Raw genomic sequence first — 25,197 nt, 5'->3', positions numbered from 1 at the left:
TGGAGAAGGAGCTGCTCTCCACTCGCTGAGCTTTCTGAGACAGCTGGAGAGAGAGCGCGTAATGAGTATTTTGTCCTTTTAAAAAAAAAAATTGTGACCAGTCAGGTCATATTACAGAGGAAAGAAGGGACCTAGAGGGAAGGGTGGGGTTCTCACCAAGACCACCCAATTCATTTGCCACGAGAGGAATTTTCGCTGAAGTGGGATTTGCCTTGCAGGCAGACACGCTTCTTTCCGCCTGAGGCGCGGGATACAGACACACACGCACACAGAAACATCTCATCGGCCAGCTGCTCTCCGCCTTGTCACCCCCTCATCGTTCTGCACGTTTGCTTTAAGCGTTTCCATCAGTAGGGCCACCTCTTTGTAAATAGCTCCTCAGGTTCTAACTGGAACCAGTTTTGCAGACTTGGGCGTGGGGTCCACAGCAGCCAGGTGCCCCTAAGCGGCATTACTCTTTGATTTGTTTTCAACCCTCCTTTGGAACTGGAGGCGTTTCCTCTAACTCCAGGTGTGTTTTAACGTGCGATTTCTGGGCCTGTCGCTGTAGCGAGATTGTGGTGTGACTCACTGAGATCCTGGTCTTTGCGTGGGTGCCGTCAGCGCACTGTTTACGGTGGCAAGAGAGGAGACCAGGAAACTGCTCACTGTGGGCCTGCCCTTGGGGAAGTGCTGAGTTTCCTGCTTCCGGAAGCTGCCATGGGCCCCAGGCAACAGGGTTACCTGTGTTTCATGATCATCTAACTGGGGTCTTGCGAGGGGGAGTGGGGAACAGCAGGTCAGGGACTTTTTATAAACCCTCACTTTCAAAAGACTTTATGTGGACTTGCCCCTAAATCTCGTTGTGACATTCACCACCTACCCTTGTGGATTTTCCTCAGTGTTCTCTCCGGGCAAGCTATTGTTCTTTGTAGTTTCTGGCCTTTCTTGTGAGATATTAGAAGGCAAGTCTGTATGAAAAGCCAGATGAGAAAGGAGGCTTGTCCAAGGGGAGAGGACCAGGATAGGAAATTCCAGTAGTTTTCAGAGATTCTCTTTCATCGAAGTGATTGTTTATTTGTGGAATAATTATTTACTAATGACTGTTTTGTCCAAAGGATGGGGCAGGGGAGCTACGGAAATGAGTAAGTGGCCCTGCCCTCAAGGAGCATAAGCTCTTAGTTAGAGACGTGAAACCAGCACTCGCATGAGAAGGGAGAGTTTGGGGTGCTGCAGAGAACAAATATGGAACTTGAAGGATTGCACTTACCTTGAGAGGAGACCAAGGACATCTTGGTGGAGAAACAACAGGCCTAGGTGGTCAGGAGGAGGGACTTGCATGAGCAGAGGCAGGAGCACACGAGACGTGTTTGGGAAACTGAGTGATCCTATCCACGGAGCAGGTGAGGAGGAGGCAGAGGTGTGAAGGCTATCGTGCTGCTGAGAGATCAGACAGTGTGAAGACAGAGCAAAAGCCTTCAGAGCTGTCCGCAGCCTTTCAGAGTGAGGTTGAAGGAAGAGAGGCTTTGTTTTCTGTTTTAGGATAGGCAGACATCTGTGTTGGCAAAAGATGAAACAGGGGCAGAGACAGAGTGCAGAGGCAGGAAAAAGGTGGATTAATGGAGCAGGTTTTTGAAGGAGACAGGAAGCCTTGAAAGAGGCTCCACCTTTTTTTTTTTTTTTTTTTTTAGAGAGGGGAAGAGAGAGAGAGAAACATCATTGTGAGAGAGAAACATGGGTCTGCTGCCTCCTGCACACCCCCTACTAGGGATCAAGCCCACAAGCCAGGCATGTACCCTGACTGGGAATCAAACCAGTGACCTTTTGGTACATGGGATGATGCTCATCCAAGTGAGCCACACTGTCCAGGGCAAGGCCCCCCTTGTTTATATCAGATATATATACACTTTTAGTTCCAGGATCCTCTCCACAATAACACATGACAGTTGTCATGTCTCTCATCTCTAGTCTATGCCAGTTTCTGCCTTTCCTTATTTTTCATGACTTTGACTATGTTAAGAAGTTCTGGTCAAGTATTTCATAGAATGTCGTCAATTTGGTTTGTGTCGTGTTTTTCTCATGGCCCATCTCCTAAGAAGAAAATGAATTCTTTGAAGAAATGAAGAAACTTTCCAGTAAAACAATAGGGAAAAACTATCCTTTTTCTTCCTGCACTATCAAATGGATGAGACCACTTGTAGCCCAAAGACAAAGGAGTTTTTCTCAGCAAAACCAGAATGTTTCCCTTTGGCTGTAATTAGAAATGAGAGGTAATCAGACAAGAGCAGGGCCTGAGTCTGGGAGTAGAGGCACTGGACTTTTGACTTCTGTCCCCACCAGACCAGTTGGTGATCTTGGGCAGGTCTCTGTCCCTTTCGAGGGCTCTATGAGCAGGGAATTGTCTAACTGAGTATCTGCATCAAACCTGCTCAGATCCTGCAGTGATGGGTGAGAGTAAAGTAGCAGCCATGGCAACTGTATGGCCAACATTCCTGCCACATGTCCGTTATTAACCTGGGAGGGGACCATCAACTTCTTGGCCTCGCGCGGCCGGGCATGGCTCAGCGGTTGAGCGTCGACCTGGGATCCAGGCGATCAGGGTTTGATTCCTGGTCAGAGCACATACCCCGGTTGCGGGCTCGATCAATGACTCTCTCATCATTGATGTTTCTCTCTCTCTCTCTCCCTCTCCTTTCCTCTCTCTGAAATCAATAAAGATATATTTTAAAAAAACAAACTTCTTGGCCTCCAGACCCTGTTTTCTTATTTTATGGAGCCCCTTAATCATTGACTGGATGCCCTTTTTTAAAGGTCATCGGGCTTTTTTTGTTATTGCTGGTCCCTTCCCACTTGGTTTCTTCCAGTGTTCAAGTAGCTGGGGGTGAGAGCCAGGTAGGAGGCTGGGGAGCCCTTCTGCGCCACACCAAAAAGTGCGTCCTCCTCAGAAGTCCTCTGCACTCCTTAAATAGTGCTGCCCCCACCACTATGGAAGCCATTACTAAGTGGTGCCAGTTATACCCATTTCATGGCCCTGTGACCCCCAGCCATCGTGACCCAGCCAACTGAAGCAATTTCTCCAATAGTATTACAGAAAATGGGGCAGCTAATGACTTACACAGCATCTCCTCAGGCCAATTAACTCAGTGATCCAGTCAAAAAAGTCAGCAGGGCTCATTCCTCTGGTGAACCAGGTGCGACCAGTCCTGCCCCTGACCTCCCTTCCCCCCGTCTTACGGCGAGGTTTTAGGTCTGAGACAGATCTATTACCGCTTCTTCCATTTCTCCGGAGCCAGCTGTGTTTCCTTCCCCAATTCTGCTCCGAGAGCAGACAACCAAGGTTCCTGAAGAGCAGGGCTCTGGCATAGGGCATCTCTATTGAGAAGGGAGGGCTGGCGAAACCTGGTGCCTGGGCGTTGGCCCAGAGCCCACCCCCTCAGGCGTCCAGCTGGCTGGTACACTGCAGCCTGAGTCACTCCCCAGCAAGCCCTGGTACGAGCATGAGAGATGGAGCTCAGCTGGCCCTGGGGGTGAGGAGAGGGCTTGGCAGGAGGCCATCTCCACAGGCATCTAGTTCAATGGCACCAGGCCAGGATTTGGCACCTCAGTTTGGTTCTTTATTGGGAAAGTCTGCCCAATATGGTCCAGTATCTGAACTTGCCCACCTATGAAATAGGATTTGCATAAGATTGGAAGATTACTTGGAAGTTGCTTGTCTGATGTTTATAAGGATCACTCTTGAGGAAGCAGGTACCTAAAAGGTCAGCTTGTAAGGTTTCCCTGTGTGGAAAGGGAAAGGACCAAATGTGGGCAAGCTAGGGGGGACTCTGAGGTCTAATAGGAATCAAAGTTGCCCTTCTTGGTGCATGGGTGTGCCCTTTGAGCAATTTTTTTCTTTTATTGTATAGTATATACACAAAGTAGAGCATAAAACATGAACAGTTTAAAGAATAACTATGAAGTGAATATCAATGTCCCCACCACCCAAGTCAAAAGCTAGAATATTGCCAGTACCCCAAAGCCCCCCAAGTGCTCTTCCCTTGTGAAAAATTCCTCCCTCCTACTACAGGTCATCACCACTTGACTTTATAATAATCATTTCCTTTTCTTTTCCCTTTGTCATCTATATATACCCTCAACAGTAGAGTAGTATTTAACTATATGGAGTCATATCAATTGTATTTTGTGGTTCTTCATTTGTTTAATATCATGAGATGCGCTCATAGTATTGCATATTGATATTGTCGGTTCATTTCCACTGCTGTATAATATTCCATTGTCCATATAAAGTAACCATTCTACTGCTGTATTGCTAGTAGGTAATTATTTTTTCCAAGCTTACTGATATTTTTAGCAAATGGATTGATCCCCAACTCCCATCCCCAGGCTACTGCTACTTCAGGTATATGGGTGAGGGGCAGAGACCAAGTGTGGTCTCATCTTCGACTCTCAGGGCCCATGCTCTCCCTGGCAGCCAGAATTAATGCCAACATCCTGTATTTCTTGCAGCTTACCGGGATTGCAGTCCTTTCCATTGGACTATGGCTCCGATTCGACTCTCAGACCAAGAGCATCTTCGAGCAAGAAAACACTCATTCCAGCTTCTACACAGGTGAGCATGGGGAAACTTGGTTCTTCCTCCCACTGTGGAGGAAGGGACTTGGCCTTGGGAAAGACGTTTGCTCTGGCCACATCGGCCAGTCATGTCCCTTTAAGCCTTGCTTTTGTGTAGTTGTGCACATGAATTTGCATTTGACTGATGTGGTTTCTTTTTTCCTGCTGACTAAGTCTGGCCTTTTGAGTATTCTCTGATGTGAAGTTGGCTCCACCAAAGTTGCTGCCACTCTTGAGAGTTTAAGAACCTCTGTTCTGGTCCACAACCCCCTCTTCATTTCATGTCTTCTCAAGCTTAATCATCTCCTGAACTCAAAAAACTTTGTCCTGGGGAATCCACAGTGCCAGGAAAAGGAGAGATCACTCCTCCCCACTGTTCAGATAGGGGCTCTGAGACCCAAAGGACCTGCCTCCTGGGTAAGAACAGTGAAAATTAGTAAGAGACACACTAGAAGAGACACCAGCCCTCTGGACCCCCGGTGCTGGTGCAAAGGCCAAGTGCTTCTGCTTTAGGGAAAAGCTTTCCAATTTAAGCAAGAATTGACTTAGCAGGTTTCTTTGTACACACAGGCTCCTTAGCATTTTTCTAGCATCATTCTGTCACTTTTCACCGCTGTATCACCACATAAATGCCTCCCTAAAACGAGTGGGAGCACCAAGGCCTGTCAAACGCAGTTGCCGGTGTTCTGGGCCGACACAGAATCTGCAGCTCTCCTTTCTGCCTGGTTTAGGAATAGGAAACATTTCATTTTCGAGAAACAAAAGCAACCCCTATTTTTAGGATGGTGGTTGTCATGTCATTAGGCTCAGTGTAAGTTTGGTCACTTCCTTCCCGCCCACCAAAGAAGTTATTTTTAAAAAAAGATGAAGAAAACTGTCTGAAGAGACTTATCGCCCAGACCTTCAGGAAGAATGGGGCAGCTACCCGTGTGCAGACCCCCTTCCCACCTCCAGGGGCCAGCCTTGGACAGGTCCGCCAAGCCCGCTTGGTTCCATGGCCCCTGGGCTCTGTGGATGGTTTCCCTACTTTTATTTTTTATTATTATTATTATTTTAATCCTCACCTGAGGATATTTTTTCCATCACTTTTCGGAGAGAGTAGGGCGAAGGCAAGCAGGGCGGGGGGGGGGGGTGAGGAAACAGCGATGTGAGAGAAATATATCGACTGGTTGCCTCCCACTACGCCCCGACCGGGAGTGGGCAGCGAACCTGCAACCAAGGTACTTGCCCTTGACCTGGAATCGAACTGGAGACCCTTCGGTGCACAAGCTGACTCTATAATCATTGAGCCACACTGGCCAGGGTGGTTTTCCTGCTTTTATTATTTTTCATTGTTGTCCTTAGTTGGGGTTTTTTTAGGGTGTGCCTCCGTATTGTGAGAAAAAAAGTGAAAGGAAGAAAAGCACAACGCATGGGGTTTTTTTAAAACTGTGCACAGAGTTTTTAGGGAGCAGGTCTTCATAGTGCCCTGACTTGTTTTAGCAACAGCTTGCTTTTTGTGAGTCTGCAGCAGCCCTGGAATGCTGCCTGCGGAGCTGGAGGGCGGGGGTGGGGTGGGGGTGCTGAGGGGAGACCATGAGCACTCGGTGTCCTGTCACCTCATGTCACACCAGGGAGCTGGGAACCATCTGCAGGAAGACCAGGAAGAGCAGATTTGCTGGAGGAATGTGGAGGCCAGGCATCCATTCCAAGCAGATGTCCTAAGGAGAGCCCCCCGGCATCTCCCATTGTTCTCTGCAGGGGTTCCTGGCTCCCATACTCCCCCAATAGCCCCTTCTCTGGGTGTCATCACTGTCTCATACATACTGTCTCATACAGGGCACTATGGAGACCTGCTCCCTAAAAACGTAATCCTGGGAACTCTTTACGAGACATGGAGTGATTCCCATCTCATTGATGAAGAAACCAAGGCCTACAGAGTTAAATAACCTGTCCATGCGCATACCCTCCAAAGACAGGGCTAGTCTTTTACCCAGTCCTGTGAAAGTTGCTGCTTATATTACCTGTGCTAGATTGTGAGTAGGCCTCCCCTATGCAGGAATGGAAAATATCTACACTGACTGGACATGTCCCAGGGGTGGGGGCAGGGCAGGGGCCCTTTTGGCCTTTGACTTTGCCCAAATTATAGTTGGAGGAGAGAAACCCCAAGTGTCGGTGGCCCCAGCCAGCAGGTGACAGACAGGTGGGAAAGTCATGTGGAGTGGCAGGACAGTGATAAGCACATTGTTTGGGGAGCCAGGATCTGCCTCTGGGAACCTGACAGGATTCAGGTATCCAAGGTCATTGCAGGCCCTCCCCACCTCCAGCCCCCCCATGGCCAGTGGCCCTACCTTTAGTGACTAGGATAGGGATTTGAAGACACAATCCCAAAGAGACATAGCAGTCCCTAGTTGGGGGCCAGTGGCCACTGCCACCTTAAGCTCTAACAGAGGAAATGGACCCTTTGCAATTGGACCCCCTGCCTGGGAAAGGGCTCAGCTTTGAAGACTTTGTTCAGTTTGCAGAAGCCCAGGGAACTGAGGATGACAAAAGTGACACTAGAACATCAGTCAGCTGGGTGGCCAGTTGGGTCTAGCTGTTTCCTGCCCTTCACTGAGTGCTTTGAGAAACTGAACAGTTGTCATCCAGGGACAAAGGGCTGAGGAGGCTTCATACACTGTGTCCCCTTCCCACTTGGACTGTGACACTAGCCTTGACCCATCACCCCTCTTCGAGCAGAGTGCCAGCTCCACCCTGGTCGCTATTCCCAACATCAGGAGGTGACCATCCCTTTCGCGAGGGCAGTAACCATCTGTAGGGCAACCCACAGGCCAGCCTGAACATGCAGCTGACCCATCAGGAAACCTGAAGGATCACAGCTTTCAAAGTAGAGAAAGAACGCATAGCCAGACCGAGAAGCGAGTGTAAAAGAAACTTGCCAACATTCAGAACAGTCCATAGTGAAGCAGAACAGCTGACAGACAGCCTTATATGGGCCTTCTCTGCAGTTCAGGCCCTGGGAGATTCGGCCTGTCAGCAGTATCCATAATCCCAGGCTGCAAACACACTGGGGAACTTCATTTTCTTGGTCTCAGGCCAGCAGCCCTTCTTAACTCCTTGATGTCCTCCCAGAACATAGCCTCTGGATGAGGGTATATGGGAGGTGGGGGGGTGTGAACTAGAGGCCATAGATATCCACACTCCCAAGGACCGTCCCCCTTCTATGACATGGTGCCTGACGATTTCCAGGACATACAGCATTGCCTGCAGTCAGCTGACTTCCCTGTTTCCAGCTTGTGACCTGGGGCAGCTTGTTTTGTTGGTCTGTGCCTCGTCTTCCCCATCCTGAAACTGGCAGAAAATACACACCCACACCTCTCTGAGGCAGAGAAGTCCATGCTTGGCACATGGGGTTGACGGTGGTGCTCATTAATGAGAACGGTCATCAGTGGGGTGGAGAGGGAACAAGAGACCCGTTGGGAGCAGAGTTAGGTTTCCTGGTAACCCTAACTCTTATGTTATGTTATGTTATGTTATGTTATGTTATGTTATGTTATGTTATGTTATGTTATGTTTGTTATGTTGGAGATAATAAACTATTCTAAGCAAGTGGAGGTCAGAAGCTCTGCTGGGTTTTGCTCTCCACACAAATAGGTGTGGTGAATGCTTTTTGCAAGATGGGGTTGAGGTGGTGACAGAGGCTGGCGTGTCCTCCCCAGCCAAAGCTGAAAGTCCCGATAAACAGGTGAAAAAGAATGCCCTGTTTCTGGTGTAAGGGACACTCTGGTACCTGCCACTGCTACACCAAGGGCTTTTTAAAAAACTAGCTATAATGTCAGCCTAAAATAGGCAGAATAAACAGCCCTTAAGCAAATTAATACAGTAATCCTAGAGAAGGCTTCGTGACGAATAACTTTTTCCATGAGTCAGACAGAAAGCCCACATTCACTTGTTTTGTAAATGGGAACGCTTTGTCATCCGCCATGGCCAGCCCTTGCTAACGAGCTGGGTAGAGGATAGGAGGAGCTTTGTAAGGGGAACCCCTGGATGGATGGTCCTTTTAACAGCAGCCCACTCCCGTGGCTTCCAGGGGGCGTCTTGCAGATGAGCTGTCCTGTAGCTGCTGCTAAAATCCCCGTAAGCAGCTGCATGGGAGCTGGAGGGGAGGAAGCCCAAACACCCCAGATCTGCAGCTGCTTGAGCAGGATCTAAAGCCAGCAGCGCCCTTTGCCCTCCTAAAGTCTCCATTCACAAAGCCCGAGAGTGACTATCTCATATTAACTGGGGCCCATTAGGAGGATTCTCTCTCTCTCTCCCTCTCTCTCTCTCTTTCTCTCTCTCTCTCTGCCTCTTTAAACTGGAAATGCTCTTTCCCATCACAGCTCCCTGATGCTGCCCACCCAACCCCCTGACTTCTGCCAGGGTCTCCAGGCTTACCAACTCAGATATGGACTTAGAGAAGACGTGTCAGTCTGTTCATTCCCACTCAATGGGTTTCGTGTGCTTGTAAATCCTTTTGATCTCTTAATACCCCCTATTTATTCAGCCCCCTCTATGGAGCTCAAAGGAGTGACTCATCCTTCATAGTCTTTTCCCAATGAGATGGAGAGAAACTGGGCCTTGTCACTGTGCACTGGTGTCCCCATGTCAGAGCCCTCCTCCACGGAGCCTAGGCGTGGGGCTGCACTGCCTCTCTGAGTGTAGCCTGGGGCCCCACAGTATGGGATTGCCTGGGAGGATGGGACTTGACTCAAGGACAAGCTGCATTTGTCCCCTTGCCCAGTCTGGGCCAGGCATGCACGGGAACAATACCCATATTCATACAACATAGGGGTTTGCCAGTAAAACCACGTGACTTGACATCACGACAGATGTGAGGGAAAGAGAGAAGAGACACAAATGCTCTCTTGTGTGCACTGTGCTCCATGCTGCCCGTGAGCTTCAGGCTGCGTGGTTTGTTGCCTGCAAAGCCTTGACCCCATAGTAGGGGTACAGATGTGTGCCAATGAAATCACTGACACCTGCCAAGGATTCTCACTGCAGTATCCTGTTGTGCATTGTGTGGAAATACCATAGATTCTCTCACTTTCAGCCCCTACTTCAGGAAAGTTGCCCTGGTCCCACTTAGCAGGGAGGGATCAGCAAGTATATAAAAATTTAGCACTGTGGTTAATAATTATCACTCATCCTTTGCATTTTTAAGATTAACAGTAGCTTGCATTTGTTGTGCACGTTTTGATGACATGTCACTTAATTCTCACAACCACCTCGTGGTGGACAGTTACCATCCCCGTTTTACAGATAGAAAAATGTTGCAGAGCCCAGCCTGCGTGGCTCAGCGGTTGAGCCTCAACCTAGGATCCAGGAGATCGCAGTTCGATTTCCAGTCAGGGCACATGCCCGGGTTTCGGGCTCGATCCCCAGCAGGGGGCACACAGGAGGCAGCTAATCAATGACTCATCATTGATGTTTCTCTCTCTCCCTCTCCCTTCCTCTCTCTCTGAAATCAATAAAAATATCTATTTTTTTTTAATGCCACTTGATTGAAAAAAAAAGAAAGAAAGGTGTTGCACAGAGAGATTAAATGGCTTTCCCAGTGTGACGGTGCTGGCTTTTAAACCCAGGTGTTCTGGGCTTCAGAACTGCTGCTCTCAGGAGCCCCTTCTGAGGGTGGGTAAAACATGCCTGGAAGATAGGGAGGCTCAGGACTTCTCTGCCCATTTTTCCATGGGGCCTGCATGTTGGGGGAGCCATGGAAGGGAGTGTTCCCTGCAGAACAGCTGTGACTTCTCCAGAATATAACTGCAAGATGCACCCCTCTAGGCATTACCTGGGGGTGACTAGGGCTAGTATACTCCACGGTGTCCCCTGTCCCAGGAATGTGTCTTTTGTTGGGCATAGTCAGAAATTGTAGAAGTCACTGCCCTTCCCACCGCCGCCTCTCCGTTGGTCACTAAAAGTGAGGGCATAGAAACAGTGTCACTCACCCCTCCCTTAACAAGATGATCTATCCTTTCACCCTTACTAGAGTTACTGATTGCAACTGCAAGATCTCTTTAGTGTGCTATAGTGGGGGATCTTTTTCAGTTATCTAGCAGCCAACCTCTCATTTTACTGATAAGGAAATTGAGGCCAAGTCTTACCCAAGATCACACAGAACTTAGTAGCAGAGTTAGGACCAAATCAAAACTCTCCTGATGCCAGGCCTATCTTCTTTGCACTAGGCCTATCCACGTTTGTCAACATGTGCCCTTGGGTGTTACTAACTGCACATGCCTCGCTGCCACCCACAGCAGCTGTCCCTTCTGGGAAGCAGGCAAAGCTGACAGCCTGAGTGTTCACAGCCCCTTGCTGCTGAAAGCTAGCTCTGAGTCTCTTCTGTCAAGTAGAGACTCATCAGAGTCCCAGGAATTTACCCCGAGTTTGGAGGGTCTGTTTTAATGGGCATGAGTGGATTAATCTAGCTGGAAACAGGTGACAGACTAAACCAGTTTGTGTCCTGAGTAGAATCTGGGGGTTCCCGAGGATATTCTTTGTCCCAGTTCAGGGGGAATAGGCACCTTCCAGGAAGGCTGAGGGTGAGGTAGGAGTGAGGACTTGATGTGAGGGGTCCTAGAAGAGAGACTAGTGGGAAGGAGACCTGAGAGCAAAGGTGGAGGGGCCGCTTTTTAAGGAGGAGGCACTTCTTCCCTGAGTTAAGGCAGCACAGTCATATAGGGGGAAGGAACTGCAGGAAACAGCTGGGCCACCACACGAATGTCTCCATGTCTTGTCTGTCCTCTCTCTCCCCTCAGGAGTTTATATTCTGATTGGAGCCGGTGCCCTCATGATGCTGGTGGGTTTCCTGGGCTGCTGTGGGGCTGTGCAAGAGTCCCAGTGCATGCTGGGATTGGTGAGTATCCCTTCTGTGTTCCCTGCACTCACTCTGGGGCCCCCTTCCCCCAAGATCCCATAGAACAAGTAGGGTGGGATGAGGTGAACAGGGTACCCCAAGGGCTGAGCTGTCCTCAGCCCCACCCGCCCAGGGCCCCTCCGCTCTGGGCCACCCCAGCTCCTGGGCAGGCAGCCGTCTTGCCCTCTTCCCCTGTGGTGATGCCTCCCTCTGCCTCTCTGGAGTCTATCTTATCACTTCCCTCAGGTGACTAAATGCCAGGACTTTGTTTTTCCTTTTTTTGAGGGCCACGCTTGCTTTTTTCCCCCGAATCCACAGGTACCTTTGCCTTCTCTTGTTTCAAAAATGTGTTACAATTTTCCTCAAACTCCAGAGTGTGCTCACTTTATTTCCTCAAGTCTCTGTGGTTTTTGTGAGTGAGCAATGGTATTTTATATCGCTGACTCCTAATTAACTCCTTAGAAATACCCAGTCCTTTCCGTCTACAGCTTTCGCTCCTCGCCTGGGCTTAACTCTCACAGTTACGCGAACCTCTCCATTCGTGTCCCCAGATGCCCGGTTCCCAGAGGGTTTCCATTCCTCCTTGTTCTCCAGCACACCCTTTGATTTTTCTGTCGCCTAGGATTGTTCCTCACCCCACCCCTTTTTGCCTTCTAGTTCTTTGTCTTCCTCTTGGTGATATTTGCCCTTGAAATAGCTGCGGCCATCTGGGGATATTCGCACAAAGATGAGGTAGGTTTTTTTTCTGTGAGACCTCTTGGGGCCTCCGGGGACATGGGTTTGGGAGTTTGTGGAGGGAAGTGATGAGAGTGGAAGGGTGTCCTGGCTGGGCACTTTATCAGCTTTCACCAGGCCTCTTGTTTCACCACGTTCCCCCATGCCCCTAGAACACGAGCTTCCCCAGGGCAGGGAATATAAGCGTTTATACTACTCTGGGCGGGTATTGTGCCAACCACTGCTTCCAGTTCCCCGAACAGTGCTGGCACATAGTAGGTGTTCAGCAAATAATCCTTGGGTCTGTGTATCTGTGCGTGTGTCTCACACCTCAGCAGCCCCTCCCCAACTCCCCTGGAGAGACTGCTTAAAGAAGCACGGCTTCTGGGCTGGAAGCCCTTCCTCATTCGCCTAGTCTATAAATCTGAGCCAAGTGCCGTGCAGGGTCTGGAGATGCACAGACTGTTGTCCTCACTTTAAGGACCTTTGCCACCTAGTGTGGCAGAAAGACATGCATTAAATAAGTGTCGTAGAAGTCACTTACATCCAAAAGTCCCATGGGTTTGAAAGGATTGGCTGGGAAAGAGGGATCTCTGGCTTCATGGAGAAGAGAGCATTGACCTGAACCTTGAATGAGAAATAAGATTTCAGGAGGAAAGTTGGTGGGAGACAGCGTACTTCCCGGCAAAGAAAGGGTCTGAATAGAGCTCAGCTTGGGCTCCATGGGGAGACCAAAGAGTGATGGGCCAGGATGGGCCATATCAGACAATGTTTTAGGAAGGGCTGTTTGTCATGTTTAGCAGGAGGGAGGAAAGAAGAGAAACACTAGATGCAGGAGCCCTGTTTTAAATTTAAAAAAAAAAAAAAAAGATTTAATTATTCAGATGTAGAAGTTTCAGTCATGGAAATAGGAGGGGATAATTATGAAAGATACTGAAGGAGAAATGCTGGATGTTGGTCAGTTTATTGATGTTGTAAGGGGGGGGGGGGCGCATTAAGTTAGGACACACACAGTTCCAGGAGGATGATAGTATATCCTTTATTTTATAATAGCTAATACATATTCCAAATTTACTTTGTACCAAGAAATAGTCATTGGGTTTAGGACCCACCTCCTATATTTCCCTGAGTTCTCCTTTCCATCCACCAACCAAGACACCTGAGCATTGAGTAATGTGCATGACACATTGAGATTTTCACAATAAGCTCTCAGGCAGGGATTAATAGCATCATCCTAAAGATGCGGGAAGTGATGTGCAGAGGGGCTTGGTTCATTTGCCAAAAGTCACACAGCCTTGAGTGAAGAAAGAAAGAAGATGAAAGCCTTAGGAACTAACCAAATCAGGAGTGATTTTTTTTTTTTTTATTATTTACATTGAGGAGACTCCATTTTGTGCGTAGATAGAAGGGAAGGAGCCAAGCAGAGCTGAAGGGACCAACCGTAGGTGCAGGAGGAGGGAAGATGGCAGGAGCAGGTTCCGAGAGAATGGGGAAGAGCGCAAGGGGCCCAGAGATGCCGAGGGGTAGCAGGGCGGGGCAGGCCAGTCTGCTCGGTAACATTTCCTGGGCACAGGGATTTGTCGACTGAATATAAAGACGACAGAACAGGTCATCTTTGCTCATTTGTTCTGCTGCTCTCTCCTCTCTGTCCATCACAGGTGATTAAGGAGCTCCAGGAATTTTACAGGGACACCTACTCCAAGCTGAAGTCCAAGGACGAGCCCCAGCGGGAAACACTGAAAGCCATTCACTATGCGGTATGTGTTATTTGCAGAGACTCCAACCAGTCCCCAGAACGTGTGCACAGGGGCACTTGCTTTACCAGACCAGTGCATCTCTATTTCAGTCACTTCTTTGGTTGTTTCTCTTACCTCCATCCCTGCCCTTCTCTCTGCAGTTGAATTGCTGTGGCGTGGCTGGGGGAATAGAGCAGTTCATCTCGGACATCTGCCCCAAAAAGGATCTAACCGCAGTCATTGAAGTGAAGGTAAATTGAAGAGCAAGATTTTGTCCCCCTGCCCACTTGCTCTGGGCAAATCCCACAAGGGTAGAAGTGAAAGTAGCCCTCCCGTGCCAGGAGGGCAGGTAGCCAAGCGCTTTATAAATACTTCTTCCACCTGTAAGATCCCAGGGTGGCCACCTCATTTCTCCCCTGCCCTGGAGCCTCTGTGTTCTCAAGGACAGCAAAACAAAGGCCAGACCAGGAAAACAGCAAAGTGTTCTAGCTGCCTGTGGTGATTTGGCACCTGAAACTGCCCAGTGCTGCCCCTGCGTTCTGCCTCCCCCAGCATTCAAGGCATCAAGGACAGGTGTGCTCAGAGTCCCGGACATTTGCTTTGTAAATGGCTCAAGATTGTAAGCTAGAGCTAATGTCCAAACTTCAGAATGATGACATGTAACCCAGACAAGAAACAGACCCAAAGCAGGGACTTACCAATCTTTCTTCTGTGATTTCTCACCCAATTATTTGGGACCCACCTCCTGTATCTCTCTTGGTTCTCCTTTCCATCCACCAACCAAGACACATGAGCACTCCTGTTCCCTCCCCTTTCTCTGGGACCACTAGTGCTCTGGGTGTGAAACGGATGCTGTGGGAGGAAGGAGGTGTGCCCAGAGCAGGCACCGTGCATGACCAGGGTCTTGGTTTGTCCCCCTAAGCCCTGCCCTGAGGCCATCAAAGAGGTCTTCCACAACAAGTTCCACATCATCGGAGCTGTGGGCATCGGGATTGCCGTGGTGATGGTGAGTGTCCAGGATCGGGGGACGGTTCTCTTAGTAGTTAACATTGATTAAATGTGTGCTCTAGCCAGGCACTGTGTTAAATGCTATACACATTTATCAACTGGTTGAATCCTCGCCATGCCTATGAGGTGGGCACTCTTAGCATTCCCATTTTAGAGGCTAGGGAATGGAGAGACAGAGAAGTTGAGTAAAGTTGATCAAAGTCTCTGAGCTTGTGAGTGAAGCATCTGGGAGTTGAACTCGATGTGTCTCCAGAACCCATTCTCTTAACCATTAAGGGGTAAATGTAAGGTGGTCCAAAGCTGCTGGTCCACGGACCGTGCATGGATGTAGGATCACACGAGGACCTGGGTCACCTCAGACCTGTTAATTATCCTGGGATAATCTTCAAAACATGTTTTCATCATACACCTGCTCTTCTTTTTCCCAGGAAAGTAGTTCAGTAAAAGCTACATGGATGTGAATTGTTTCACCTCCCCCTGTAGTCTGAAAGGCATCCAGGTTGGACAGCCAAAAGAAAGCTTGAAAGCGTCAAATAATATGCTCTCTAGTAATCAGCTCCCAGAATCCATCAAGGGTCAACGAGGTCCCCTGGGGTCTCCCCCTCTTTCCCCAATAGGGAGTGATGAGAACTCTGCAGGGGGCCTGACCCTCCTCTGCCCCTCACAAGACTACCCCAAAAGCAAGAATTGCTTCCTTTCTTAGTGGTTATTCGTACCTCTCATCTGCATCTAAGTAAAGCTTGGAGTAGCTTTCAGTAAAAGAGATAACAATACCTTTTAAAATAGAATATAAAACACACAAATACACAGAGGTGGAAGCGAAAGTTCCAGCCTGTGTGGGCTATTGGAATATTTGAATTTCAGCATTCATTTTAGCTCTGAGTTTTTGTCTCACCCTGAAAGTTCTACAGGGAAGTTGCTTGTGGGGTTTGCATTAGCAAGTAGCTGCAGACTCTCAGAATCCTACCAGTCGGTGACCCTCCCATTATCTAGCCTACGATTCTCCTGCTTTGACATTTTTACCCATTTGGCCTCCCAGTCACCACTCTCCTGGTCCTTTGTCTTGGCCTGAATGACTCAATGTCTTTCCCTCAGCAAAGCCAACCTGTTCCTCCTGTTCCTTCCTGTCTTCTAGGTGTTTGGCATGATCTTCAGTTTAGTCCTGTGCTGTACTATCCGCAGGAACCGAGAGATGGTCTAGAGTCAGCTTGCACTCCTGAGCAGGAAAGCTCACCCCTGAAGCTTGTTGGTTACTTCCCTGGGGTCTTATTTTTGTTGTTTTGTTGTTGTTTTTCCTTTTTGACACTAACTTTTAGTATTCATTCTGCATTTCTAAACAAAGAAAAAGTTATTCTGTGTGTATCTTTTTAATGCTTTATTCAATATTCATAGTTGAGAGATTGAGGGATTTGGTTTGCTTTTGGTTTATAATTTTTGGTTGTTTGTTTTTGCTTATTATGGTAGGCAGAAATCCTGCAATGAAAGGTACTATATTTGCTAGACTCTAGACAAAAGATATTGTACATAAAGAGAATTTTTTTTGTCTTTAAATAGATTTTTAAAAGTGTCTATCAAACTTAATCAGATTGTAACTTATGTTGAAGACAATTTGATACATAATAAAAGATTATGACAATATCCTGGACTGGTGGTGGGGTTTTGTGGCTCCCTTTATTTTTTTTTTTTAGAGCTATGTATTTCTCAGATGTCTTTTACCTGCTATTTGCTTTAATTGCATTTATATGAGAAGTAGGTTGGAAGGTTGGTTTTCCTACTTTACTAATGAAGAAATCCAGGTGAGGTGAAGGGATTGTGACCCAAGTTCACATACTGTTAATAGAGTCAACGCACTAGAACCCCAACCAGGACTCACAGCAGTGTGTTGTGTGTTGGGGATACAGCAGAAACTGCGGGCGCCATGATGTCAGGGACTTTGTTTTATTCACTGTGCACCTAGTATCTGGTGCATAGTAGCTGCTCATTATTTGTTATCAAGTAATATTTGTTGGTTGATAAATGAGCACGTACCCATCAGGGTTTAACCCAAGAAGCAGAATATGAAATATTATGGAGAGAGAGAGAGAATTTGCTACAAGGATTTGACTTTACACAATCATTGGAGCTCACTAAGCAGTCTCTGTAAGACAGTTGTCTTTGCGTCTGACACGAGCCTGAGGCTCACAGGGCAGACAGGAAGGACAGATGAGTGTGAATTGGGGGAAGAGGGCAAGAAGAAGCCGGAAATCACAAGCACAAGCCCACCAAGACGACAAATCTGTGTAGGCTCTTGTTCCTCTGATGTCAGTGGTGTGTGTCCTGCAGAGACCGGGAATCTGTAGTATGGCCAGGGGTTGGAGAAGCTGAAGTGAGCCCCCCAAAAGCAACAATTTGTGTGAGCTGCAAAATGGCTGCTGCTTCATTTCCCTCCTCCAGACCTCCCACAAGGATCTCCTGCATCTCCTCCTGCTCCACTCTAACCAGAAGCATTCAGGAAGGGGCGTGCTGGGAAGGGTAGTTCAGCTTGACCAGGTCGACCACTCACTAAGCCACCAGTGTGGGAGACGTGGCCCTGCTCAGAATGTCTGCAATCTAGTGGGCAGTTCAAACTTAGGCAATTACCACAGGGAGATGAACACTTCGAGAGGATAAGTACAGAGGCATACAAAGCCTGTTTTTATTTTCCACCCCTTGATTCAGTTTGAGTTCTTTCTTAATGTTAAAAAAAAAATTTTTTTTTAATCAGAACACCAATGTTCCTAACAGCATTATTCATAATAGCCAAAGTAGCAACAACCCAAATATCCATCGACAGATGAATGGATAAACGAAATGTGGTCTATCCATACACTCTACAACATGGGTGAAGCTTGGAGACATTATGCGAAGTGAAGTAAGCCAGAAACAAAGGAAAAAATGCTGTGTGATTCCAATTATATGAGGTACCTAGAATAAGTAAATTCATAGAGACAGAGAGTACATTAAGGATAACTGGGGGAGGGGAGAATTGGGAGCTATTTCAATGAGTACAGAGTTTCCATTTGGCATGATGAAAATTTTCTGGAAATAGATTTTGGTGATGGTTGCATTGTGAATATACTCAGTGCCACTGAAGTGTACACTTAAAAATGGCTAAAACGTAAATTTTACGTTATATTTACCACAATTTATTAAAAGATCATCTGGGTCAGCATCCTGAGTTTCATTACCATCTATGGCCCCAGGTCCCTTTTTTGAGTATTTGAAGGCTAACTAGTGTTGATGGAAATAACAGGTGAGAGTGAATGAGTCTATGTTAACATACGGCATCACGGACCCTGCTTAATTCTAATATCCACTGTTTGCCAGCTCCCTCTAGGAAAAGCAGGTCCCGTATACACACTTCCACCCTACCTCTTTGCTGAAGGTGGGTGGAGTCAGTATAACAAATTGCTACTATTTAAATTGAGGACAGGATTTCCTCAGTGTTATACCATCTTTCAGTGTGTCGGAAATAACGGACCAATTGGCTAGCTTAAGCGAAAGTGAACAATTTATTAGGAACACAAGTGGTGTCTCATGGAACCCAAGAATAGAAACACAATTGAGCCATAGGAAGAACCTGGAACTGTGGGTGAGGAACCGCAGCTGTCCACTTCTGCGTGCTGTTTGCTCTCAAAGGGTCCAACTGTCTCTGCTACTCTGTCCTCATGGAGTGGGAAAAGGGCCCTCAACTTCCAAGCCTACACAGTGACAATCTCCAGTACACCCATTAGAAGCTTTAGGAAAGAAGATCTGACCCAGTTTCAGTCAAGTATCTATCCAATCAGCTGGCAGGTAGCGGGGAGGGGTGCATGTAGCAAAGACCAGGCCACCCTCTGACCTGTAGACTGGGCCCAGGACCAGAAGAGGAGCAATCACTGAGAGACGGAAGACACCTAGAAAGGAGCCAGCTGGTCCACCCTGCTGTCAGTCCAGTGAAACAAGCTTGTCTGACTCCCGGTGGACCAGTCCAGGTGATGCTCTGGAGTTAAGGCAAAACCAAGATGGTAAGTAGCCCTCAGGACCTGAAGGACTTATGGAGCAAAGGCCTTTAGGAAGTTGTAGGTCACAAAAAGGCAACAGACTCTGCCAATAACAACAATAGCTTTGGGTTCACAAAGAATTTATATGCATATATGCACAACCCAAGGACACAGACAATGGTGGGGAGGGGGATGGGATGGGGTAGAACGGGTCATTGGAGAGAAAAAGGGACATCTGTAATATTTTAAACAAAAATAAAATTTAAAAATTAAAAAAAAACCAATAGCTTTGGGTTCAGAAAGAACCTCCTTAAGCAAAAGAGGAATACACAGCTGGGTATGTTGGCCTCTGGTTCAACTATTAAAAGCAACCCAGGACAACAAATTTGGAAAACAGCCGGAGTTCGGCTGGGCATGGCTCAGTGGCTGAGCATCGATCTAGGATCCAGGAGATCGCAGCTCAATTCCCATTCAGGGCACATGCCCAGGTTGAGGGCTTGATCCCCAGTATGGGGCATGCAGGAGGCAGTCAGTCAATGACAACTCTCTCATCGTTGATGTTTCTCTCTCTTCCTCTCCCTTCCTCTCTCTGAAATCAATAGATACATTTTTTAAAAAAGAAAAGAAAAACACCTGGATAGCAAAGGTTATTACTTCACCCAGTGCCCTTCAAGAACTGAAAGTGGCCCTGACCATTTTTTCTCAGTGGTTAGAGTATCAGCCCATGGACTGAAGGGTCTCAGGTTTGATTTTTTTTAAAAAGATAAATGGTTAAGACACCAACTGTATTTCAGATCTTTGACTATATTTTGCATTGTACAATGGATTTCATTTTTCATGAAATGTCCACTTTTCTACTTGTTAAAATAGAGGTACTGATGAAAAAAAAGCATCCCTGTTGTTATCTTCTGTCAGGATACGATCCCTGGCCCCAGTGCTTGTGGCTAAGGGAGCAATATCAATGTTGAACATCCCCCATGGCCTCCCAAGCACAGGAAATTAGGCAGAAAGAACTTCCTGGGCACCTTTCCTGATAAGAGCTGACTAGCTCAAGGACCACCTGGGACAGCCACCCTAGATGAAACCTGCCTCATAGTCTTTACACTCTAATGGAGTCTACAGTGGGATTCTTGGAGTAGATACACCTGCTGAGGGGTGTTCTCCTTAAATAAGTATGACCACACTCCAAAAGAAGTAGGATTGTGCATTCGGTCTTTGAAAAAGGGAAGTTACAGAGGGTCTGTGAACAAAGGATGGTCAATGGAGAGTCAGGTGCAGGTCCACAGGTCCCAAGCCAGGGATCATCAGAGTCTAAGGACTTTATTCCACCAAGCTAAGTTTTCTCCACTCCTCCCCCAGCCCGTCCCCACCTGCCCTCAGTTATAATGCTGCTTGGAGAGGCCTGAGCAGATAATGTAATAGTTTTCACTCAAGCTTTGGCCTGCAAACCCCTAGAGAACTAATTTGATTTCTTCCTTTTTAAATTGGATTTCCCCAAACCATCTGCTTCCCCTTTGGCTATGCAGGCAGGATCAGATCTTATCCCAGTGTAGAATTTTCACTAGGAAGGAGCCAGAGCTGACCTTCTGGCCAAGCAAGGCAATGAGGGACCAGCAAGGCTGTTCCAGCACAACCTGCAAGGACGGTACTGCTTCAAAACCTCCTTGGAGCTTTTCAGGTGAAATCCAGCTCAAGGGTCAACTAGCAGTGACATCCTCTTGATAACCTCCTCCAACACCTCACCCCTCATGATCAGCTCTTTCAATGCCTCATGCCCCCTCCTTCCACAATGTGTTCTGACTGGTCAGCAAGGGGTTTCACTAGCATGGAGGTGGCTCATTTGGCAGCTGTCTGCATAGGAGGCAGATGCCACAGCATCAGTATAGGCACATGCAAGAGAAAACAGACCATGGTTTCCAAAATAAGTAACAATTTTCTCTACCAAGAGTCATGATCCCAACCATTGATTTACTAAGACCCCTGGGCTAGGGGGTCCAATCACTAAGGTCCTCAAGTGATTTAATAAAGGTACATTAGCAAATTCATCAGGTATGAACACACAACATTCTGTTTGAATAATGACATAGGTGCCTTCTTGTGATGCAGTAATAACATCCAGAGCCATCCTAATTTGGAGGACAGTATTTCTCATTAGAGACACTTCAGTATTCAGTAGAGACAGGCTTGTCTGGCTGTCATTTAGGGCTTGCTGGGTGAATTTAGTAAGGGCTTCTATATGAGCTCTAATGTCCTCCAGGCCAATGGAGGGAATAGAGACAGCAGCCAGGTGATTGTACCAATGAAAGGCAGTGAGGACACCTCAGGCTCTTGCAGGTGAGTTCAAATGTCCCTCCGCATGTCCTGACCCCACAAGGGCACTCTCATGATCATCCATCCACCCCCCATCTTCCTGTTGTCCCAGCCATATTCTGAGTTCATTCAGCCCACTGGCTGCTGTGTGAGGGGCTCTACCTGGAGGCCCCCTGTGTACACTGCTAGGAGCTGTTGCTTTATGGGGGTATATTGGGGTTCTGTCCCTTTCCAGAGCTGGGATCAAAATCCTAGGGGCACTCTCCCCTTTTGTTGTCTCTGCCACAGTGCCCAACCCACACCTTCCAGAGTCACAAATACAGCTAACTCAAACAGTAGCCCTGATTGGGAGATGCCCAGAGCTTTAATCTCCTTCACTCATATTTTTGTCTTCTCAAAGGTGACTTGCTGCTCTGATCCCCAGTCCCACATGTGCCCTTTTTTTACCAGGAAGCATAAAGGACAGAGGCACTGTGCCAGGTGGGGAATAAAACTCCTCCAAAATCCCTATAAAGGCTTACACCTCTTTTGCATTCTTAGGGGTTGGATAGGCTTTCACTTTATCAAGCACAGCTTCTGGGACAACACGCATCTTACCTAACCAAATGATCCCCCAAAACTTTATGGCAGTGCCTATGCCTTGAATTTTCTGTGGGTTCCTCTCCCATTTGTCCCTCACATATGTTCCAGGAAAGTCTGCAGCGTCCTGCAGCAGAGGCACGTCTCCACATGTTAACATTATGTCATCAATGCAACGGGCTCATTTTACTGACGTGGGAAGGAAAACCATCCCATGTCATTGTGTGGGGCCATGCATGTAGCCTTGGGGAAGCACATGAAAGGTTCATTGTTGCCCCCTCCACAGGAAGCCAAATTGATCTCAACCTATCAGAAACCTGTACTGTCAGTCATTCCATGAATCTCCTTGAAGATGAAACACCTTGGCAGGAACACTTGCAAAAACATTAGAGTAAAACGAACTGTCTGTAAATGACAAAAGACTTAAAAAATGCTCATGGTTAGACATCTGGTAAGAATTCATTATAAAGCAATCATCAATAAATCAATAAATAGCAAGTGTTGGGAAGGATGTCGAGAAAAGGGAACCCTCATGCACTGTTGGTGGGAATGCAGACTGGTGCAGCTGGTATGGAAAACAGTATGGAGTTACCTCAAAAAATTAAAAATGGAACTGCCTTATGACCCAGTGATTCCACTTCTGGGAATTTATCCAAAGAAACACGAAACACTAATTTAAAAAAATATATGGACCCCTATGTTCATTGCAGCGTTATTTACAATAGTCAAGATTTGGAAGTAGCCCAAGTGCCCATTAGTAGGTGAGTGGATAAAAAAGCTGTGGTACATTTACACAATGGAATACTACTCAGCCATAAAAAAGAAGGAACTCCTACCTTTATGCTAAAAGTAAGCATGGATGGACCTGGAGAGTATTATGCTAAGTGAAATAAGCCAGTCAGAGAAAGACAAATACCATATGATTTCACTCATATGAGGAATATAATGAACAAAATAAACACACAGAATATAAACAGCCTCATAGCTGCCAGAGGGGAGGGGGATAAGGGGAATGGGCAAAAGAGGTGAAGGAATTAAGGGGAAAAAACCTCAAAGACACAGATAATAGTATGGTGATTACCACAAGGAAGAGGGGTAGGGAGAGAAATAGGGTAAAGGGGGGATAAATGGAGATGGAAGGAGTCTTGACTTGGGGCAGTGAACATAGTACAATACAGGTGATGTATTATTGAGTTGTACACCTGAAACCTGTATAATTGTATTAACCAATGTCACCCCAATAAATTCAATTTTTAAAAAGTCTATTAATTTTTTAAAAATTAAAAGGGTTAATGTATATGTAACAGGATGAGAACATGAAAGTTTCAACTCGGACATCATGATACAGTAGATATAAGATCCCAAAGTGGGGTGCCAGGTGCAAATTTTCTATGAATTCACCTAAAAACCAGTCACACAACTACTCTTTTGCTATGGTGATGCTGGGCGGCAGTGGCTTCCATGAACTTCCATGATGAGCTGGGGCTGTTCATTGGAGTGCAGGCCACAGTAACATCCTGACACTGGGGATGATACAGCTTTGATTAAGGTTCGTGGTAAAGTCACAGCTTCATTTAAGAGTGCACTAGAAGTGGTGGCATTTCTGAAACTCTGATAAAAGATGCGGCACACTTAAAACAAACTCTGTTAAGAAGCACTGAAGAAAAAAACTAGCTAAGGAGGGGAATGGGGAGAAGAGAGGAGCAGGAGGAGGAGAATGGGGGGGAGGGGAGAAGGGAGAAGGGGGGAGGAGGGAAGGGGGGGAGAGGGAGGAGGAAGGGGGAGGGGGAGGAGAGGAGGGGCACACAACTTCACTGAAACAGAGGTAAGTGGCAGCTACAATGGTCAATTGTTCCCTTTCGACAAAAGGCACTAGCATTTACCTGAATACTATTGCTTTGGTTTAGAAATAAAGAGGCGACAACTCTGTCTGGTCCGCTTTTCTTAATCTTTGAAGAAGTTACCAGCAATGAAGAAAATGAACAGAAGAATGAAGATGCAGAGATAGTATTTCAGCAAATGAAAGTTAGGCATCCTCTGAATCTCTTTGAAACAACCCCATGATGTCAAAAGAAACCCAGGAAAAACCTAGACTCAGTCAGTGGCCACCGCCCCTTTCCATCAGGCTACCCCATTATTTCCTCCTGGACCAGCATGGATTCCCCCATCACCTCCTTGCTCCCAGGCCTTCCTGGTGATGCTGATGTGATGGAAGGCTTGGCTCATGTGTGACATATTGGGCACCCTCTGGGTTTAAAGCAAAGGTGGACAAGGAAGATCACAGCACTTCAGTTAAGTATAGATACCTCTCCCCCAGGGAGAACAGTAGTATTTTATCAAACCCTGTCTGACATAAGCAAATGTTTAATCATTTTCTCCATAAATAATTGGCTGTTATGTTTAGTATAATTTACATCTCCTTGCAAATGTAGTCAGTTGGAAATTGCTAAATTGCCAATGTATAATTAGAGTCTGGTCAAGAAGACAGGATCCAAAATAGGTAATTCATCAGAGTGGATTTTATGTAGGAATTGGCCAAACAAGTTTTGGAAGACTACAAAATCAAAAAGAGTAGCGAGGGAACACAGGAATGATAACCACAAGAAACAGCTACCCTCCTAGGGTGTGGGGAACAGAGGGAAGAGGTGGGGTCATGGGGCCCTGGAAGCTCTGAGAAGGGAGCCAGCAGAGCTGGGACTCAGACCTCAAAGAGGGGCCATGTCCCCACTGTGGGTACCTCTGAGGGCTGTGGAGAGGCTGATTCTGAGAGTACTACACTCTCTGCCTCTGATAATTGCCTGAAATTCCTAAAATCTTCTCCAAATGGGAGCTCAGAAAATGCAGATAGGCAAGCAGACAGGAAAGAAAAAGCTGGCCACACCTCTTTCTCAGCAGCAGGCCTCTCCCAGCACAAGGAAAGTGGCGATAACTTTGACTATAATTGGAAGCTTTGACTATTACCTGTCACTGCACCTTGCAATTCTGGAATGAAGACTGTGTTTGGCAACTCAAAGTCACCATAGTACTTGTGAAAATAAATAAAAGAAAACCTTATTCAAATAGAGTCAGGAAATCCTGAAAGTGTAGCTCTCATGAACATATGACCTGTTGCACTTTACAAATTGGGGCAGGAAGAAGCTTACCTTACTACCCCCAGAAGAAGGGAAAGATTTTTCTCCTTGCCCAGCAATAGCCCAGCAAATGAGAAACCACCACACTCAGCCAATGAGAAGCCACTGCCACCCTGACCTCTCATTCTCCCCCAGTGGGCTTTTGCTCCTAATCACCCCTCCCAACTGTCTCCTTTCTCTCTATAAAATAACTTTCCCCTCTTTTGTTCTCCAGACTTGCCTGGTTCCCATAGTTTGCGTGTCCCAGATTGCAATTT

At 47.1% G+C, this 25,197-nt stretch overlaps 1 protein-coding gene across 1 annotated transcript in view; it reads left to right on the top strand.

Annotated features, from left to right (window-relative positions):
- CD9 (CD9 molecule) overlaps nt 1–16,592 on the top strand; it is a 30,134-nt gene extending 13,542 nt beyond the window's left edge. Inside the window, exons 2-8 of the mRNA XM_016221882.2 lie at nt 4,486–4,588; nt 11,364–11,461; nt 12,119–12,193; nt 13,834–13,932; nt 14,073–14,162; nt 14,834–14,917; nt 16,055–16,592. Coding sequence (XP_016077368.1) covers nt 4,486–4,588; nt 11,364–11,461; nt 12,119–12,193; nt 13,834–13,932; nt 14,073–14,162; nt 14,834–14,917; nt 16,055–16,120 — 615 coding nt within the window. The 3' untranslated portion in view covers nt 16,121–16,592. The remainder of the gene's footprint in view (nt 1–4,485; nt 4,589–11,363; nt 11,462–12,118; nt 12,194–13,833; nt 13,933–14,072; nt 14,163–14,833; nt 14,918–16,054) is intronic.
- The last annotated feature ends 8,605 nt before the right edge of the window (nt 16,593–25,197 follow it).

This window comes from Miniopterus natalensis, chromosome 2 (genome assembly GCF_054644295.1).
Source record: "Miniopterus natalensis isolate mMinNat1 chromosome 2, mMinNat1.hap1, whole genome shotgun sequence".
Classification (NCBI taxonomy): domain Eukaryota; kingdom Metazoa; phylum Chordata; class Mammalia; order Chiroptera; family Miniopteridae; genus Miniopterus; species Miniopterus natalensis.
Note: the sequence above shows the minus strand (reverse complement) of the source record. Positions and strands in the feature narration are given on the sequence as shown.